The sequence below is a fragment of the Canis lupus genome, chromosome 6, assembly GCF_011100685.1.
Source record: "Canis lupus familiaris isolate Mischka breed German Shepherd chromosome 6, alternate assembly UU_Cfam_GSD_1.0, whole genome shotgun sequence".
Lineage (NCBI taxonomy): Eukaryota > Metazoa > Chordata > Mammalia > Carnivora > Canidae > Canis > Canis lupus.
In genome coordinates this window covers 31,402,449-31,421,788 of record NC_049227.1, presented here as the reverse complement: position 1 = coordinate 31,421,788, position 19,340 = coordinate 31,402,449, and the positions used below count along the sequence as shown (strand labels likewise).

The 19,340-nt window shown below is 45.0% G+C and overlaps 1 protein-coding gene across 8 annotated transcripts in view; it reads right to left on the bottom strand.

Moving 5' to 3' along the window:
* The window catches only part of TXNDC11 (thioredoxin domain containing 11), a 65,096-nt gene that overhangs the window by 7,135 nt on the left and 38,621 nt on the right, over positions 1-19,340 (bottom strand). For all 8 annotated transcript variants that reach the window (XM_038540347.1, XM_038540344.1, XM_038540346.1 and 5 more), the window contains 5 exons: positions 12,896-13,008; positions 10,572-10,772; positions 4,355-5,147; positions 1,466-1,608; positions 1,030-1,139 (listed from right to left, as the gene is read on the bottom strand). In XM_038540347.1, the coding sequence (XP_038396275.1) occupies positions 1,030-1,139; positions 1,466-1,608; positions 4,355-5,147; positions 10,572-10,772; positions 12,896-13,008 (1,360 nt within the window). The remainder of the gene's footprint in view (positions 1-1,029; positions 1,140-1,465; positions 1,609-4,354; positions 5,148-10,571; positions 10,773-12,895; positions 13,009-19,340) is intronic.

Below are 19,340 nucleotides of genomic sequence, written 5' to 3'. Positions count from 1 at the left end.
TACCTTCCCTCTGTGGCTCAGTTTCCTCCTCAGTAAAAAGAGAGCAACTATTATACCTGCTTCACTGCATGTTCTGACAAGGTCAGATAACATGTATATAGAAAAACCTCATTGCACAGTAACCCCTCAAATTTGGTTCTAATCATTACTTATAGTAGATCCAGTGGGTGAAATACAGAGGCTGTAAAACATAGCTAGTGTCCTTTCTAAAAGCCTACTTTCCTTATTTTTCTCACTGCACGGAGTAGAATCCATTCATCTAGTGGAATCCGTTCATCTTTAATTATTTTTTTGTAACTGCTTCACTTTGGAAAGTTTCCATCTCTCAAAGGAACTAGCAAACCCAATATTCTATGTTCTGCTATTTTTTCCTATGATTTAATCTTTTATATTTAATTCTGTCTGGAAGGCTGAAGTCTAAACAGCCCCCCCGCCCCCTGAACAGCTTAGTACCTTTTCCAAAAACACTTTAAGGCTTGTTTCTATAAAACAACGATTTAAAAACTGTTTTGATTACTACAGAGGCCACATCCAGTACCCACGGAATCACGAAACTAAAACACACATATATCAACCAATCCTTCCTCCTAATTTTAGGAGCGAGAAGGGAAACCCAGACCTGGTGGAGAGATCTGCTCCGGGGCCGGTTGGCAGCACATCAGGGAGCGGCCCCCTTTCTCTGGGCCGAGGCTCTAGCGCCATCCAAGTCCATGGGCACCCTTCCCATGCTATTCCGGGGAGTTGGCCACTCCAGGAGTTGTCTTAGCAACCAGGTCAGCACTGCTCCCACCACACTCATCCTCCCATGAATTCAATCAGGGCTAAACATACTCGACACTATAGAAGGAACACTCAGAACTCATCAGGAAAACTTTGGTTTCAATGAGGTTTTGCTCATGGCTTTCAGCTGACAATGAAATTGCACCCTGCCCAGGGTTAATGGAAAATGGGCAGACCCCTGCAAACCAAGTGGCTAAGCCATAAGGAGGAGAGACAGGCACAAGCCCAAAGTGCCGCAGGCTCCCTTACCTTGCCACAGTGAATGTGTCCGACGGCAGGAGGCGAGCTAGCTGGATAAAGACGTGATTGAGGGATGGACAGAAGCCGCACCACTGTGCATAATAAAGCAGCAAAACGTCCTGGGGGAAGGGAAGATGGCTGTTACTGGCGCCTCGGAAATGGGCTCATGTCCTCATTGTGCTTAGAACCCAGCAGGCATTCAAGAAATGCTGCTTATGCACCAATTATGAAAAATTTCATTTTTAGAGCTTTCCAATTACAGGCCTTCTCTAAGGACTTTTGGCAGTTAGAAAACCACCGTGCAACTCATGTGCATTGTGCAAGAAGACTGCCACAAGATTAATCTACTCATCAAACCTGAACGCTCACCCCAGGAACTGCAGCTCTGGGAATTGTTTTAATAGGGAGAGATGGCTTAACTTTTGTCTCTCTCATTATTCCATACCTGTTTTTGAAGGACCACTTCCCAAAAGGTATCAGTTGTCACTTCAGTGATTAGATGCTGAGAAGGGAACTGGGCAGAGTCACTTCCTATAAGATGTCTTTTCAAGGGACTGTAGAGAACGCTGAAGTTTTGAATAAAAGACTCTAAAAATAAAGAGAAAATGAGATCAGCTCTTTGCTAAGTACAGGGAGAATAGCTGGCCTACTTTAAACTCTACATTTAAAAACCTGGGCTGGCTTCACAGGCTTACATTTTTAACACTTCCTCTACAGGTAAAACCCTGACTGCAACTGCCCAGGTAAAACCCTGACTACAACTGCCCAGCATGGCACCAGGTGTAGCTTTGAGACAACTCCCCAGACGGTGATTTAGGTAACAAAATGCTGTGCGGGATCAGATGCTCTAGTATTTACAGACTAGGAATTCTCTTTTTTCTAACAGGACTGGTCCACAAATAGACACCCGAGACTGCACAGATCAACACGCCACAATCTTTAAGAGATTTCAACCTACAATTCTAGGACCTTTATTTTTTTTATTTTTTTAAAGATTTATTTATTTATTCATGAGAGAGAGAGAGAGAGAGACAGAGAGAGAGGCAGAGACACAGGAGGAGGGAGAAGCAGGCTCCATGCCGGAAGCCCGACTTGGGACTCGATCCCGGGACTCCAGGATCATGCCCTGGGCCAAAGGCAGGCACTAAACCACTGAGCCACCCAGGGATCCCCCCAATTCTAAGACCTTTAAACATCACTACAAGGGCAGCTACTACACAAGCTGTTGCAAGTGGATGTCTCATGCTCATAAATTCAAGAACAAGGAGCTATGGTTTTTGTTTATTCAAGTTTTTCAAGTTTCCTTCTTGAAAGTTTAGGAAAAATAAACTCAATTATATTTAGTGGGAAAACCTATATATATAACCCAGAAGCAATACTAAAGCCTAACTTGACCTGACACCTCTCCTCATAAACTCCACTGTCCTCAGATTGCTTGGTTGTCTGTCTGAAGCAGGGCTGGTCTGCGCTCTCCCTTCTTTCTCCTTCTTCTAACCCTCTCTATTTTGAGGTCTTGATGAACAGTGACGTGTTCTGCAGAGGGGAGAGGAAGTGAAGGGTGTCATGTGCATACTAAACAGAGGTCATTGTCTACATCTGAGTAACTTACTTGGCTATGTTTCTGAGACATAAAACCAAAAATTTTCTCCTCATCTAAATGAAACCTAAATCCCTAAACTGGCCAAGAGAAGCCAACATAAAAGTCAACTCTGCAAATCAACGACACACAAGTATTTTTTCACAAGGACCCTTACAAATGTGGTCGTCAACTACAGGAATACAACTGAGCTAGATGTGTGTGTTTCAGAGTAGATACTCTGAAGAAGGCTTCTTTCAGATGACCCTTAAATTCAAATTGAATACCATTATGAGCTCAATGAATGCTTGAGTATTACTGAGCAGAATTCACAGAAGTCCAATGAACACTCCAAAAACACAGGCTTGTTTCACTTTAAGAAAATTCAGTACACCAAAATGTAACTTTAGAAAACACAGATGAGGTGCAATTTGTAGTATCAATGGAGAATGCAATTCATAAAGTGATTGGTTCACAGGGTTCCTTTCAACACTTAGGAGCTTCATGTTTATAATACATAATTTGGGGGGATCCCTGGATGGCTCGGCGGTTTGGCGCCTGCCTTTGGCCCAGAGCTGATCCTGGAGTCCCTGGGATCGAGTCCCGCATTGGGCTCCCGGCATGGAGCCTGTTTCTCCCTGCCTGTGTCTCTGCCTCTCTCTCTCTCTCTCTGTGTGTCTATCATGAATAAATAAATAAAATCTTAATATATAATTTGACAGGGGAAAAAACCAACATTTACATAAGCCTTTCCAAAAGTGTCGATTATCAGAAACAAGCTTCACCTGGGCTTTAAAGAAGACCGATAAAAAGACTATTATTTAGGGGGCTCTGAGTTTACTCTTGCTTTCATACCCTCTAAAACTTGGAAATAACAGGTTTCCCTCCCTACCAAATTCCTCCTGTCTGCATTTGGCAAACACTGACTTTCCCCGTGTTACCAATGAGGCTGAACTAACACGGCTTTTGAATTCTCACTTCCTTGTGTGGACATCAAGTATGTCAGCAAAGTCCTGGGAACAGGACAGCATGGGTTAGTTTACTGCGGCTGCCAAGCCCCAGGGGCAAGCTCGCACATGCTTTCCCATAATGGGCCCCCCACCCCCAAAGTGGTTTTTGCTGGTTTGCAAGGGGACACTTATTGCACTGGATGCTTGTTTGTTACAATCAAGGCACAAAAGGTCAGAGCAGCGTTTCTCAAGGAGGTATAAACAGCAACAGAACAAATTAGGTTTTGTGGCCTTGATATTCATACATCCAAACCTGTGAGACAAAAGGGAGGACAGGTGGTTCTACTGTTTCACTGCTTCCTAAGCTCCTTTACAGTGGCACTGCTGTGGGGGCTCATATTCATCAGTCCCCTGGGATGCTCCCATCAGAATGACTCTCCACCACACTGCTTTCCCTCGGGCCAGGTTCCCACCCCATGCAGCCCACTCCAATTTAGAAATGGGACAAGCACTATCAATCTGGAACCTTGACCACCTACCTCCCCACCCCACCCCCAAGGGGCTACATGACAAACTTATCCAAAATTTGGAGTTAGGAAGTTTGTTCCAATGAATAAACAAAATTAGCTTCTTTTAAAATTATGACCAACTGCAGCCTATATATTTTAAATGAGCTAAAGAGCTGATGTCCCCCCCGCCCCCCCCCCCCCCACCCCGTGACCAAATGTACTGAGATCCTAGATGAAAGTGACCGGTATTAAGTTAAGCAAAACTTTTTATGTTTGGGGAAGGAAACTGCCCACAGTACCTAGGGTGAACTTCATAAGAGCTTGTTTTGGATCCAAGATATAGTGAGACTCTTCTTTCACATCAACAATCGTGGCGAATTCCTTCACCCGAGTGGCACTCGGAGCCCCCAGCCTCTCTGCATATAACCAAAATAAATTTGAATCCAAAAGGTAGATGTTCAGGGTCTTGTTGGTTCTGCAGCTCAGGCCTGTGAAGTTTGTGCTACTCACGTCCACCTCAGGAAAGAGATACCTGTTCTCCTCAATGTGAGGAACGGAGCCTGGGGGATCGACCTCACATTTCTTCTCAAGGGAAGAAAACGTGATGGTCGGGGTTTCAAAGACACTTTGTCCAGAATCAATGAAGCCCGTCACGGCCCTGTTTATGGTCCTGCAACATGCAGTGTAGTAGCTGAAGGGACTATAGGAACTCAGAAAATTGCTGCATTCTATGCTGTCCGATGCCACATGATAAAATGTCTGCTCCTTGAGGTAGAAAGAATCCAGAGCTGCCGCCATCTCAAAAAAGCTGCACTGAGGCATGCCCACCGAGCTCGGCCTGACGCCCCCCGTGCTCTGGTTGACACACAGCTCGCAGACGTTGTGGGTCCTGGAGACGGAGTGCCACTGGGGCAGCACCACGGTGTTACAGCAGGGGGATGCCGTGATCAGCGGCGGCTCCGGCAGCTGCTCAGGGGGTTCAGGTGCTAGAGGCCTCAATAGCGGGGCGTCTGCCCGCCGCAGGTGCTGCAGGAGCTGCTCCACCACCTGGTCCCCATGACAGTTGTTATACTCCAAGGCCACTTCGGTGATCTGAAAGACAGGCAGAGCTGGTGAGAGGCGCGGTGACAGTGTAGGGAAAGAGCCCCAAGGCCCGCAGGCGGGGGAAGCATCCTGCTGAGCTTCACGAAGAGCCATGTCCTCTCCTGGTGCCAAAAAGGAAGAGGAAACCTGTGCACTGAAAGCTATTAACAAAGGGGCTCAGATTCTCTCAGAACATGTCCCTCTATCAACAGGGAGCCAACTGTGCAGAGAGGGAGAAGGCCTTAGAGGTGGACGTCTTTGTCACTGCACAAGAGCCCAGCTCACCCATGACATGCTTCCTGGCCAAGGGGCCAGGGAGAGATTTTTAATCTCAACTCCCAGAGGAGGGTATTTCCCCTTCAAGCATTGCAACTCTTACATACGTGCAATGTCTTCTTTTTTTACCTTAAGTCTATATATTTCCCAAACATCTCACAAATGGATCACAATACTTCACAGCATGCATGTTTCCAAGTAAATTCACACCTCACAAGAGACCGCAAGTTCAACCTGTTCCAAACCACATTTGTCCATCCCACTTTCCCCCATAACCCTCTCCTTCCCGCATACCGCCCTCTCTGGGAAAATAGCATCATCAAGTGGGAATGGTGATCCTTTGAGCTCCAACCTCCCCTTCATGTCAGCGCAAACCTCAAGCCCAGCTGCCTCTGACTTGAGCAACATAAAGCCAGCCGTTCTGTGTCCCCAAGGCCACAGCCTCAATCCAAGCCTTCAGTCGTCACAGACCACGACCATGTGCTCTCCCCTGCCTCACTCAGCCTCCACATTGCCACTGTTAATTCTAAAACTACCACCCTAAGCACAGCACTCTGCAGACAAATGATATTCGATGGCTCCCTACTACCTGGAGGATAAAATCCAGCGAAGTCTGGCCTGTGTCTGCTTTTTCAGTGTCGCTCCTCCCTCTTTAGACCAGGCCTGGCCAGGACCTCCTCCATCTGACAAACCTCAATACTGTACCCAAGGCCCAGCATCAGCAGGATGGCTACTTCAGTAAGGCTAACACCACCTCACCCTACCTCAGCTGGGAAGAGTTCAGTTCTGCATCTTCAGAGTCCCAAAGCCCTTCCCACAGTCTCACAAGTATCTGCTGAGACGTCCTCACAAGCTTATGGACCCTCATGGGTAGGGACCCTGTTTGATTTCTCCTGTCTTCCCCAGAGCCTAGCACAGAGCCAGGCACAGAACAAATGCCCAAGAAGCTCTGGTGCATGAATGGCATCTTAGGGTAACATACACATTTCCACTTCCTGGGGAGATTAACCGTTTTACTCTCAGAGATCAGTATTAGCCTGATTAGATTTACATTTCATTCTACAATTATTTCCAAACTGAATACCTTTTACTACCCACCTCAGGTTCATAAGGAAAACTAGCAAGTCATTATAATCCAAAAGCAGCTACTCCATTTACTCTCTAAAACAGAATCATGGGGAAGCCTGGGTGGCTCAGCGGTTTAGCACCTCCCTTTGGCTCAGGGCATGATCCTGGAGTCCCGGGATCAATCCCACATCGGGCTCCCTGCATGGAGCTTGCTTCTCCCTCTGCCTGTGTCTCTGCCTCTCTCTCTGTATATCTTTCATGAATAAATAAATAAAAATATAAAAAAATAAAATAAAAAAATATAACAGAATCATGTACTAACTTGGATCAAATCTTGCCATTTAGTTAAAAGGTGTTAAGTCACTCAGGATTTTGTTTCATTAAAATGTGTGTGTAGGGCAGCCCGGGTGGCTCAGCGGTTTAGCGCCTGCCTTCGGCCCAGAGTGCAATCCTGGAGTCCCGGTATCAAGTCCCATGTTGGGCTCCCTGCATGGAGCCCGCTTCTCCCTCTGCCTGTGTCTCTGCCTCTCTTTGTCTCTCATGGATAAATAAATAAAATCTTTAAAAAATAAAAAAAGGGCAGCCCTGGTGGCGCAGCGGTTTAGTGCTGCCTGCAGCCCAGTATGTGATCCTGGGGACCCGGGATCAAGTCTCACGTTGGGTTCCGTGCATGGGGCCTGCTTCTCCCTCCGCCTATGTTTTTGCCTCTCTCTCACTCCCTGTGTCTATCATGAATAAATAAAATACAATCTCAAAAAAAAATAAAAATAAATAAAATGTGTGTGTAAAGCCAGTTAATGAGTGCTTTTCCAATTTTAAAAACATCCCCCAATTTTATATATATAGTATTTATAGAGAGTTGATTCAAGACACATGCATTTGTACAGAAAAACAAACAGTTCTTGAAAAGATCATTTTAGATGATAAACCAGTGTTTCATTTTTCCCCCCACACAAAAACATCTCAGCCCTTTCTGGATAAGGCTCTGATAGCACATCACACTAATAAGGTCAAGCCCATATGATCCATAGGAACCCAGCTACCCTCTGACCACATCTGGGCACTGCTTGATACCCAAAGACACAGTGGATTACCATTTTCACCTGCACCCCCTGCAGTCTCCCAAAAAAAACCCACAAAAATTCAAGTATTTACTATAGTCTTTTACAAAAACAACCATGACTCTGCTCATGAGGCTTAAACATCGCGAATACCTCTGAGCAGTGCTGGTAAAGGGGGAAAGAGTCACACAGACCCTCTGCTGGCTGCAGTGAGCATCTCTCTGGGGAAGCCCACTGAGATGTCCTGTGACCTCTCTAGGACCCTCTGTAGAGATGCAGGGAGCCTGACGCTATATGCAGTGCAGGCTGTATTCTGTGGTGGGGGTCGAGGGGGAGTGCATGTGTATAAGCAGCTGCCAGTGCCAGACCGGGCCTCACAGTGGAGCCAGCACACGGCCATCTTCTTGTTTACTCCCGACCACAGCTGCCTCAAAACCCCTGGCTTGTCAAGCCCCAACACTACTACCCTCACGGGACACTGACCTCAACAATAGAAACTTCCTCTACAGTCTGCCCAAGTTGGGCCCAGAGGTAGTCACGGGGAAAAAGGCTTATTATGGCTTAACCTCTTCTGGGGTTGGGGAGCTGATGAGTTTAGAACTCACTCTGGGAGTGTCGAGTGTGGTGTTCATTCCCCCACCCCAGCCACCCTCACCCTGATGGCTTCCTTACCTCTGCTCACACACCCCACTTCCCTCCCCCACCAAGCTCTGGATTTTACTACTTCCCACACTCCTGGAACACTGCTACCTGGAAAACTTTACTAAGGAACACACAGCTCTGCTGACATCTCTCCTTTGTCAGTGAGATTGTGACGGCAACAACTAATCCAGAAGTCCTCAAAGATGTACCCAATGGCCTACCCTCTTCAGGCTTTCAATCTGGTTCTTTACCAGGCAGCCCCTATGGGGGGCCCCACAACCTACAGTACTTCTAATCCTGAACCTGCAGCAACTTCCCCATCACTGTGCCTCAGCTCAGGCTGTGCCTTCCCTTACGTTTCTCTCAATGCATCAACATCTTGGCCACCCCGAAAGTCTGTCCCCCATATCTGCCCTGTGCACAGCCTCTCCTAACCTCACCCCTGCCTGGCCCTCAGCATCCTGGGACAGAGCCCTCTCTCCTCTAATTCCTCCTGACCCGGGCCTGGGGCTGACCTTCCTGTGCCTTGTATTATAAGCAAGCTCCTGCTGCCCCACTGGACAAGCCTCTGAGACCATGAAAGCAAGTCTGCATCTTCTCTATCTTTCTCCTCTACGGCTCCATGACACAATGCTCAATAAACATTTGCTTAACTGACCTAAAGTGAAGAGGGAAATGTACTGCACAGAACACTTAATTTGACTAAGTAATCCATAATACTGCTAAGATGCCATCTGGTTTTTAACAACCTCAACCATAGGTTAGGGGAATCCACTTACCTTGCAGGGACACTCTGCTCTGAGGAAAGGAGCCACTGGAAAAAAGTGATTTAAAAAAAAGGAGGGGGGGCTGGGCCATAGGGAGGAGTTAGGAGAGAGAAGGGAGATATCGAGCCAGGGGAAATGGGGGAAGCTAGCGTCCTTCCACCAGGGGCCAAATTCCAACCACAAGGCCCTAAACAGAGGAACTGGGCTCCAGTCACAAAACACAACCCCACCCAGGACCCTGACTTGCCCAAATCAGACAAGACCGAATTCTCCACAAAGAAAATTTAAAAGTTAAAGTAAAAATCCAAACCATAGCTAACACCTCGGTGAACACCCTACCTTTCCTACAAAGAGCTTACGGCTCTTAACAGTAAATGCAGTAATTTGGGAGAGTTCTCCATTCATAAAATATCTGTGTAGTGAAGATTTTCTAAAGAAAATTAGTCTTGGGGATCCCTGGGTGGCGCAGTGGTTTGGCGCCTGCCTTTGGCCCAGGGTACGATCCTGGAGACCCGGGATCGAATCCCACATCGGGCTCCCGGTGCATGGAGCCTGCTTCTCCCTCTGCCTGTGTCTCTGCCTCTCTCTCTCTCTCTCTGTGACTATCATAAATAAATAAAATAAAATAAAAAATTTAAAAAAAAAAAAGAAAATTAGTCTTATTACTCCACATCTTCCCTAATGGGAGAAGAAACAAAGCTAGTCGGTTGCTCTCCTTTCCTCCTCTAAGCCAGGGCGGCAGCAGGGCTAACAAGTTTCACAGTGAGGCTCCAGAGTAGCAAAGTCAGGGGTCTGCTGGGCAAAAACCCCACCTCCCTGTCGCCTCCAGGCAGCCCGTCAGGCTCGCGCGGTGGGGCTACCGGACAGGCAGTGTCTGGTTAGCCTGGCCAGTGGCACACTGGCTGTCTGAAATTGGTTTTGGCCAATTAAGGGATCCTGGAGGGAAGGAAAAAATAAACCCCCCAGTAAATCCAATTTAGCAATCCCAGGCGCTCTCTGGTAATTGTTATTACTCTCTCTAAGTGTCTCCCAATGATCCATGTATGAAATAAACTCACACCCAGAGAGACTGCACCAGATGAAACAGGAAAAGAGGGAGGGGCAGACTCCTAGCAGCGTGTGTCTCTGGAAACCGCTCTGCTTCTCTGTGCAACAGAAAAGGCTTAGGGAAACAAGGGAGCCCAGCTCCACCATGCTGCTACCAACCACTGGGCTGGTGTTCAGCCCCAGCCCCCGACAACGGCATCGCCAGGGCCACACCGAGCATCTGGGCTCCTGTGCTGCTGGCCGTCCCTCCCATCCCACTATGCCCCCTTTGGTCATGGTGGGAAGGGGGACATCTGGCCCTACCCGAGGGACGCGCAGCTGCTCTCACCAACTCCCCCAGACCCAAGCACAGCTATCAGCCAATGTGGCCCAGAGATGCTACAGTGGACCCCATGTCCGGCACACACCCTCCCATTTATGGGACGAAGGAGTAAACACCTCAGAAATGCAGCTGCCCCTCCTGGCAGACTCTCGGCTCCTGGTGGAACTCACTCTCAACGTGGAGTGAGATGTCCAAGTTCTTGAGGTTTTCCTGCTCCTCGTGAGATACCTTTTAACATTCTGACTCTTACCTCATCTATTAAGGGGTGGCTTTCGGCTAAAGGATTAAAAGGTAAAAATACAAGAAGCGCTGGCCCCTTCTTCAGTTCATTGTTCAGCAGGAGGCTCTTGCCGCCGTGTGGCCGCAGCCATCGGAGGAGCGCCTCTCGATTTTCTAAGGCCCACTTATGGATGTTCTCTGCTGTGTAGTTGACAGCCTCCCTGGGAAAGACCTGTGAAGGACAACACACGGAGGGTAGAAAGCAGGGCAGGCTCAAAGCACATCAGCCCCGGCCTCAAGAGGCCCTGACCACCCCACCACTGCCCAGGAGCAGACTAGATGACTCAGGGACGTGACCTGCCCCTGTTCCTCCAGACAGTGTGTTTCCTCACAAGTGGGTGGAAAGAGCAAAAGTGGCTGCAGAAAGTCAGTGACTTTCATATCACAGATTCCTCTTGTTCCCTTTAGCAGACTCCTCTATCAAGGAAGAACTCTCCCTATCTGCTGCTGGCAACAGTGACCTCTTCCACCCTACCTGAAGGGGGCTATTACATTTTACTGAGTTCTTATAAAAGATTATAAAAGGATTAATGAATACCTACGGGAATGGAAGTTATAAAGTCAAGGATCATTTAGATTTTTACATTGGTTCCTCAAAACTTGGCTGATAATGGTGGGAGAAGACCCTCCATTAGGGCAGAGCTTTGTATCCATTTTGGTCACCTGTACCCCCAGTGACCAGAAGAACACCTGGCACACACCAGGAACTCAACAAATACTTGAATGAATCCACGAATGACCTAGAACTTACATAAGGCCACAGATCACACTCAAGTGTACAGAATGAAGGAAAAGAACTTTTAGATTTTGTACTTTTTCTGTTACAACCAAAGTCAACACAAAATTATGTTTGAAATTCTAACAATATGGATCACTGGGTTTCAAATCAAACTCCCAAAAGAAGTGCTTTGGAGGTCCCAAAAATGAGATATTTTATACTCCCCAAAACAGAATTAAATTGTCTCATGACAAAGATGTCCACTGGTTTTGTTGAAATACTGGTTTCCCAGTAGTATTTCATTTGACAAAAAGAATTCTGCTGCTAAACCAACCAGTCGACCTTTAAAAACCACCAAGCAGATGCAATAAGCCCCATGTACATGCCAGGGCCATTCCCACAGGCCTAGCTTCTCTCTGCTTTATGATTCTTCCTCAGTGCCCTCCCTTCTAAACCCAACAAATATGTGTTGGTCGTCCAGAATGCAACAAAAAGAGGATGAAGGAAATGACAGTGAAAACAGAGGGAGAAGAAGCTCAGAGGCACAAGGAGGGCAGGTGGGCAGCAGAGAAACCAGGACGTCAGTGATTCTCCACGTGGGACAGCAGGAGTTTGCAAACCACACTCTAACATCATATATGCATTTCTATTAGGAAAACACAAAAATATATTTGACTTTTGGAGTACAAACTACAAGAAATAAAGCACAGCATCTGGGCTCCTAGGGGTTTGCAGAAGCCAAGGGCACTGGCAAACCAACTGGGAACCAACTAGGGGCACCCCCAGAGAGGGCCTAATGGTCCCCTGGCAGGCACAAGACTTGCACACTGAATCAAGGGGAACAGGTTCAACGATTTGGGTACACAGGGTACAGAGATACTGGTCTTCACTCAACCTGTATGTTACACTGTCAATGAAGTTAGAGACAGAAGATACTTGAGAAAAATAAACTCTCGGTGATGGGACTGAAGAAGCAGCAATAAATAGAGCAGAGGCACAGGACTAAGCAAGATATAGGTCAAAAGCTCAGAAATAGCTGAGGTGGGGTTGGTCCACCAAAAGCAAATGAAATCAGTGAACAAAGACGACAATGGAAAACCAAGGATCTCTAGGGTGAGAAGCCATCAACTTCTCACTGATGTAACAAGAACTTCAAAATCCATTTCATCGGCTGAGAAGAACGTCACATGATCACTCCTGATAAATGGGACAAATGAACAAAGAACATCGTCCGATGGAAGCTTAATCTCTGAGAACATTGGCCCAGAGTAACAAAGCTCCAACAGAATAATCCTGCAATTTCATCCAATGAGGAAAACGAGGCTATACCAAAATCAAAGAATATAAACAAAGAATTTCTAGATGTTACATTTGAGAACCCTCTCTAATGCATGGGTTCATAAACAGGGACACGGGCTCTAGCATGGGATTGTAGAAACTCTCAATTTGCATATAAAATCATGTACACTTTCCTAGAGAGAGTGCCCAGAGATTTTATTCAATTCTCAAAGAAGTCCATGACCTAAACAAGGTTAAGAACCACTGCACTAATATAAATGTGATTTCAAAATACTTACAAGTGATGTGTTGAAATGTCTATGTAAATACACACTTCCAGAGTGTACTAAGGATACCAGTTTCGCAAGATGTTTATTTGTGATAACCCCAAATCGTACTGTTCCTAGGTAATCTGAAACAGAAAATTTTCCTTTATTAAAGAAAAAGCCTATGCCTTGAAACAACCATAAAACCCATTGATCAAGTCTTGATGCACAAATCCCCAGAGTAAAGCTCTTTTTGGTCACCTAGCCTAGACAGGAAAGGAGTTGCTGGAGAAACCTCCTCCTGAAACACCTCATGTCTCCTCCTGAATAACCTCCCTGATCATCACCTGCACTGTGTCTGCTGCAATGATGTGACCTCATCTCCTGTGACCCCGGGCTCCTTCACTCCTTAACCCCACCATAAAGCCCAGGCATATGTTGTTCCCTCTGTCTGGACATTTCCGTGCCTGGCTCCTCATCATTCAGACGTCAGCTCCAACCCAACCTTCTCCAAGAAGCCTTCCCTGACCACCCCGCCTCAATGCAAATACTCTGAGGATGAAATATGCAAGGGCAAATTGGGACTTCCTCGCCACTCTAGCATGTTCTCTACCATTACTCTATTGTTTTATAGCACTTATTAATATCTACATAATCTTGTTGATTTAGTTTGATTTTCTCTGGTCCACCTTCCCCTTACCTTCTGTGATATTAGAAATCTTGTTTATTGCTATTACCCCAGTACCTATAGCAGTACCTAGGCATCTCAGAGATCAATAAATATCGGTTAAATGAATGAGTCTAAGATGTACAAAGAACTCACACAAATTAATAAGAAAAAGAAAGTTAAAAAATGGGCAAACCACATAAAAAATGTAAAGGCTAAAATTACACGAAAATACACTGAACCTCCCTACTTCAGAGGACAGCATATTAAAACAAAATACCCCTCTTTACCGTCTAACTGCCCCAAATTTGAGACACAGGAAATACCAAGTATTGGTGACCAGTAGAGAAATGACGCTTATACAATGCTGGTGGGAAACATCAAGTGGTAGCCACCTGAGAGAGCAAGTGGCTATGCTGATCACAAGGAGACACAGGCGTCAGGCTGCAGCCTCAAACCTTGCTGCTTATCTGCATATGTGCACTGAGAGTCACACATAAAGACAGTCACCAAGAAATACTCTGCAGATGTTAAAAACAATGGAGCAAGGCTATCTATACAACATGAACATTTTTTTGACACGTGTGAGTGAAAAAGCAAGCTGAAAAAAAGATAAAGTATACATTTTTATGTTTAAAAAAACGGGGTGGGGGGTCCCTGGGTGGCTCAGCAATTTAGCGTCTGCCTTTAGCCCAGGGCGCGGTCCTAGAGACCCAGGATCAAGTCCCTCGTCGGGCTCCCGGCATGGAGCCTGCTTCTCCCTCTGCCTGTGTCTCTACCTCTCTCTCTCTCTATGTCTATCATGAATAAATAAATAAAATCTTTAAAAAATAAAAATAAAAACCTCCCACCTTATAAAATAGCATCCATTTTTTTTCCTACAGGCACATATGTTTTTAAACAGTGTAAAGACTCTGAAAGGATAATAAAAATAATTTTTTGGGGGGGGCAGAGATCAAAGAGGACTTTATCCTTAAGTGTAAGCTATCTTTTCTTACCCCTAAGGAGTAGATGTATTTGTATGGCTGAAAATGGACTAAAATATCTTGTGTTAAGGTGAGTGGATAAGATGGTGTAGGAAAAGGTACACTCTTTCCTAACCCCCCTTCTGTGTTATCAGTAGATGTTAAATAAGATACTAGTTAAACTTCAAATGTTACCAAGTTATATCCAAGTAGCCAAAATATAAAAATATGTAGGTAGTAAACACACCAAGCTTCCGGCTTCATCACAGGAGTCCCACTCTGCAGTAGTGGTGTCCCCCTCCTCTCAGAGGAGCGGCCAAGGGGAATGGCAATCCCTAATGTTGTGTTAAACCACCTTTCATACAAATATGATTAAAATGGCACAAAACCAAAGAAACACAGGAAGGATAAGCCAGAAACGACAGAGACTGGTTATGTGAGGGGGGCGGAGGGACGAGGATGGGAAAGGAAAGAAAATGGGGTCGGGAGAGCAGGGGCGAGACAGCCTGACCCTCCTCCTCCGGGAAGACCTTTGTATCGAACTCTCAGAGCCTCAGCGAGGTTTCACACACTTCACATATTTACAAAAAAAAAAAAAAAAATCATTACACCAACCAAGATGTGGGGCAGACTGAAGAGGAAAACAAGCACTAACAGATAAACTATAACACCACAGTGGAGGGGTAGAGGAGTGGGGAGAAAGAATGGAGTAATGAGAACAGTATCTTGACTAAATATTATAAAACTGAAGACAATGAGGGCCAGGATTCTCAGGGTGGGTGGGAAAAGTTACTTGTAATAGAGGAAAGCTATGCTGATATTAGACTGGAATCAGAGGGAATTAGTATAAACTTATGGCTTTTCACATACACACACACAGACACAGATAACAAACAGAACTACAAATGTATGAATATGTGTGGGTGTGAACACATACATGTCCTCGCTCTATCTGCTGAAAGGGCTTACAAGTCAGGATACCTGATAACAAACAGCACAGCCAGCACCCCGATCCTGGTTTCTAAATGCCTTTCTCCCATAACAGAAACCCGGGCTCCCTGGAGAAGAGGGTGATTCCAGAGCTAGGGCAAGGAAATACAAAAGAAAACGGACACATCTTGTGTCATAATGAAGGATGGAGTGCACTCAAAGGACACAGGAGCCAACCCAAGACACTCCTAATGGTGAAAGCTGGAGCTCTTTGAGCAACAAAATGAACAATGACCAGTGTTCTCTAAGTTGTCAAGATCATGCAAGACATGGGAAGACAAAGGAGTTGGAGGAGACTAAGGAGAAAAAAGAACTAAATGTGATATGGGATCCCAGAATGGATAACAGAACAGAAAGGAAACATTAGTGAAGACGACATTGGCATAATTCAAATAAGGTCTGTGGTTCAGTTAATGATACTGTATCAATGGTAATTTCTTAGCTTTGACCAAAGCATCATAACAAATGGTTTGTTATATAACATGCTAACATGGGGGAAGCAAGGCGAAGGAAGAAAACGGAGGAACTCCCCGTCCTATTTCTGCAACTTTTCTACAAGTATAAAATTAGCTCAGAATTTGAATTTCAAAAAATGGCATAATACGTAAGTTCAGATCCCAAAGCCGTCAAAAGAGAACACAGGATGTTAGAGAGGGTTAGGAGACAGATCTCCAGGAGAAGGCTTAATCTTAGGGACAGCCATGGCTTTAAAAAAAAAAAAAAAAAAGGGGGGGGGGAAGCAGCCAACGAGGAAATGCATTTGATAGCCAATGTCACCGACATGACTTATTGGAGCAGAGGAAGAAAAAGTGACAGCCTGACCCAGAAGTTGAAATGGCCCATTCAAATTGCTGTTTAATGGCTTTAAGAATGGACAGTCTGCCTGCACACAGCTGATTCGAACATGCCATGCCTGAACATATCACAATTTCAAAACTTTACTTTTCACATATAGACATATCTATGAAATTCACACATCTATTTTAAGTTCCTGCATATAGCGGAAATCTTGCTAGAAGAAGGCGCTTAAATTTGCACTCTCATGTGCACAAGGAGTACCTGAATTAGCAGAGGAAGTTTACAGTGTAAGAAAGACACAAAAAAATAACACTTCACACCTCCACATCCAGAACATTCTCTGTTAAGCAGAGCTCCAAGGCTTTCTATAGTAGGGGTCTCTGTCATTTCCAAAACAAATAATTTTCTCCTAAAAGTAATGAAGCTTCAGTATTTTAATTAAGGACTCAATCTTAATTAAAGAATTAAAAATAAACTTGGAATAATGCTTTCCCCTTCCCCATGAAAATAAGGCCCAACAATGATACGCATGATCCTGTTAAATTACTTTTTAAGGGATCCCTGGGTGGCGCAGCGGTTTGGCGCCTGCCTTTGGCCCAGGGCGCGATCCTGGAGGCCCGGGATCGAATCCCACATCGGGCTCCCGGTGCATGGAGCCTGCTTCTCCCTCTGCCTGTGTCTCTGCCTCTCTCTCTCTCTGTGACTGTCATAAATAAATAAAAAATAAAAAAATTTAAAAAAAAAATTACTTTTTAAAAAAATCTCAATAGGGATACCTGGGTGGCTAAGCGTTTGAGTGTCTGCCTTTAGCCCAGGGCATGATCCTGAAAACCCAGGATTGAGTCCCACATCGGGTTCCCTGTATGGAGCCCGCTTCTCTCTCTACCTGTGTCTCTGCCTCTCTCTCTCTCATGAATAAATAAATACAATCTTTTAAAAATAATTAATTAATTAATTAAAAATAATAAAAAATCTTAATAAACTCTTCTTAGCCAGGTTAAGTGGCCAGTTTCAAGTCCATTCACAACCATGTAGTGAAAGGTGTCACAAAGACCACTGCCAAAGATGTAACAAGACCAAGAAAGAACACTGAGGTAGGAGCAGCAGTTACTAATCAGTCTCTGTAGCTGATCATATAGGCAACTACGGAGGTCATTTGACCACAGTATGAAGACTGGCTTATCAGACACTTGGTACAAAAAGGTGCTAAGCCCCTGGCTTTGGGTCCCTCAGCTACAAGGCAGCCCACCACATACACAGCCACCATCTAGGCCCACAGCATCACATCACTGTGTGCTCTGAATTATAAATGACCTTGTTTTGATCCATTAATCTTGCCTACTTTCAGTACTTATGCAAGTTTACCCCTTGCTGTCTTTTGAGGTTGGGTTCTTCTCTGCCTCTAACAGAAAGCTCCACCACTGCTTCCCACATTCCCCCTAGGTAGATAGCTTCTGTTGACCTTCCTGTGCCTTCCATACACCACTGTCACCATGTACCTCATGGCAACCTCCAAGGGCACATCCAGGATGGAAGAATCCGAAATCCCATCTGGTTTCTACTCAGATGCATCTGGCTCACTTGCCATCTCTCTGGTTTGCATCAAGATTTTTGTTTTGAGGCTTTTGCATAACATTTTAACATCAGACTATTTTATTTTGCTTAAAGCCACTTCCTTAAATTCAATTTTTAATATTAAAACTTCAGTTTAGTATTGGTATAAAACACATACAAACTGAGGCAACAAAAACTACCACCTCAAGGAGGCAAAGCGTTAAAATTCTCAAACATTCCAGAAAAGAGTAACGATCATTTCTTTTGTTGGGAAAGAGAATAGATTTTCAATGGTTTTAAAATTAGTAATAGGGGTGGCCTTGGTGGCCAAGCTGGTTGAGCGTCTGATTCTTGATTTCAGCCCCCACTTCAGGATCCACACTCAGCAGAGTCTGCTTAAGAATCCCTCTCCCTCTTCCTCTGACCCCCACCCCTACCACTCACAGACATGTGCATGAGCTCTCTCGTGCTCTTGCTTTCAAAAAAATAAATTTGCCTAAAGCAAAGATATACAACTCACACTCACCAACTAACAGATAACCAAGAACAGAAATCTGAAACATTTAACTCAGGGATATGCTTGCAAGAGACTCAGTAGCTCAAGAAAAAACTGTTTTACCCTGGGACACTTGAATAATGAAGCCTATGTCCAGAGCTACAAGGTCCTAGCAACATGTGGCTAATGAGCACTTTAAATGTGAGTAAAGGACTCGATTTTCATCTTTATTTCAATTGATTTAATTTTAAAGTGATACTCAGCTCACTCACTGGAAAACTTTTAAGGTATGTTTAAAACAACTTGAATACGTAAATCCTTTTCCACGTAATTTTTATGTAATCTAAATATAGATTAAGTATTTACAACAAGGGATGCCTGGGTGGCTTAGCAGTTGAGCATCTGCCTTCTACTCAGGTTGTGATCCAGGAGTCCTGGGATTAAGTCCCACATCAGGCTCCTTCCAGGGAGCCTGCTTCATCCTCTGCCTATGTCTCTGCCTCTCTGTGTCTCTCATGAATAAATAATTTTTTTAAAAAAAGGATTTCCAAAAAATAAATAAATAAAAATAAATAAAAAAATAAAAAAAGGATTTCCTACAAAATTTCAACATTTAGGGGTGCCTGGGTAGGTCAGTTGGTTAAGTGCTTGCCTTCAGCTCAGGTCATAATCCCAGGGTTCTAGGATCAAGCTCCATCATCAGGCTCCCTGCTCAGCGGGGAGTCTACTTCTCTCCCTCTGCCCCTGACTCGTGCTTGCTTTCTCTCTCAATAAATAAAACAAGGAAGGAAGGAAGGAAGGGAGGGAGGGAGGGAGGGAGGGAGGGAGGGAGGGAGGGAGGTTGGTTGGTTGATTTCATCATCTGAATGGAGATGTGCTGTTAAGTGCAAAAGTATAAAAGACTTGATCCAAAATATCTCAATACTTTTTATACTGATTGTGTGTTAAAATGGTAATAATTTGGATATACTGGGTTAAATGAATTATTTTATATATGTAAGTTATTTT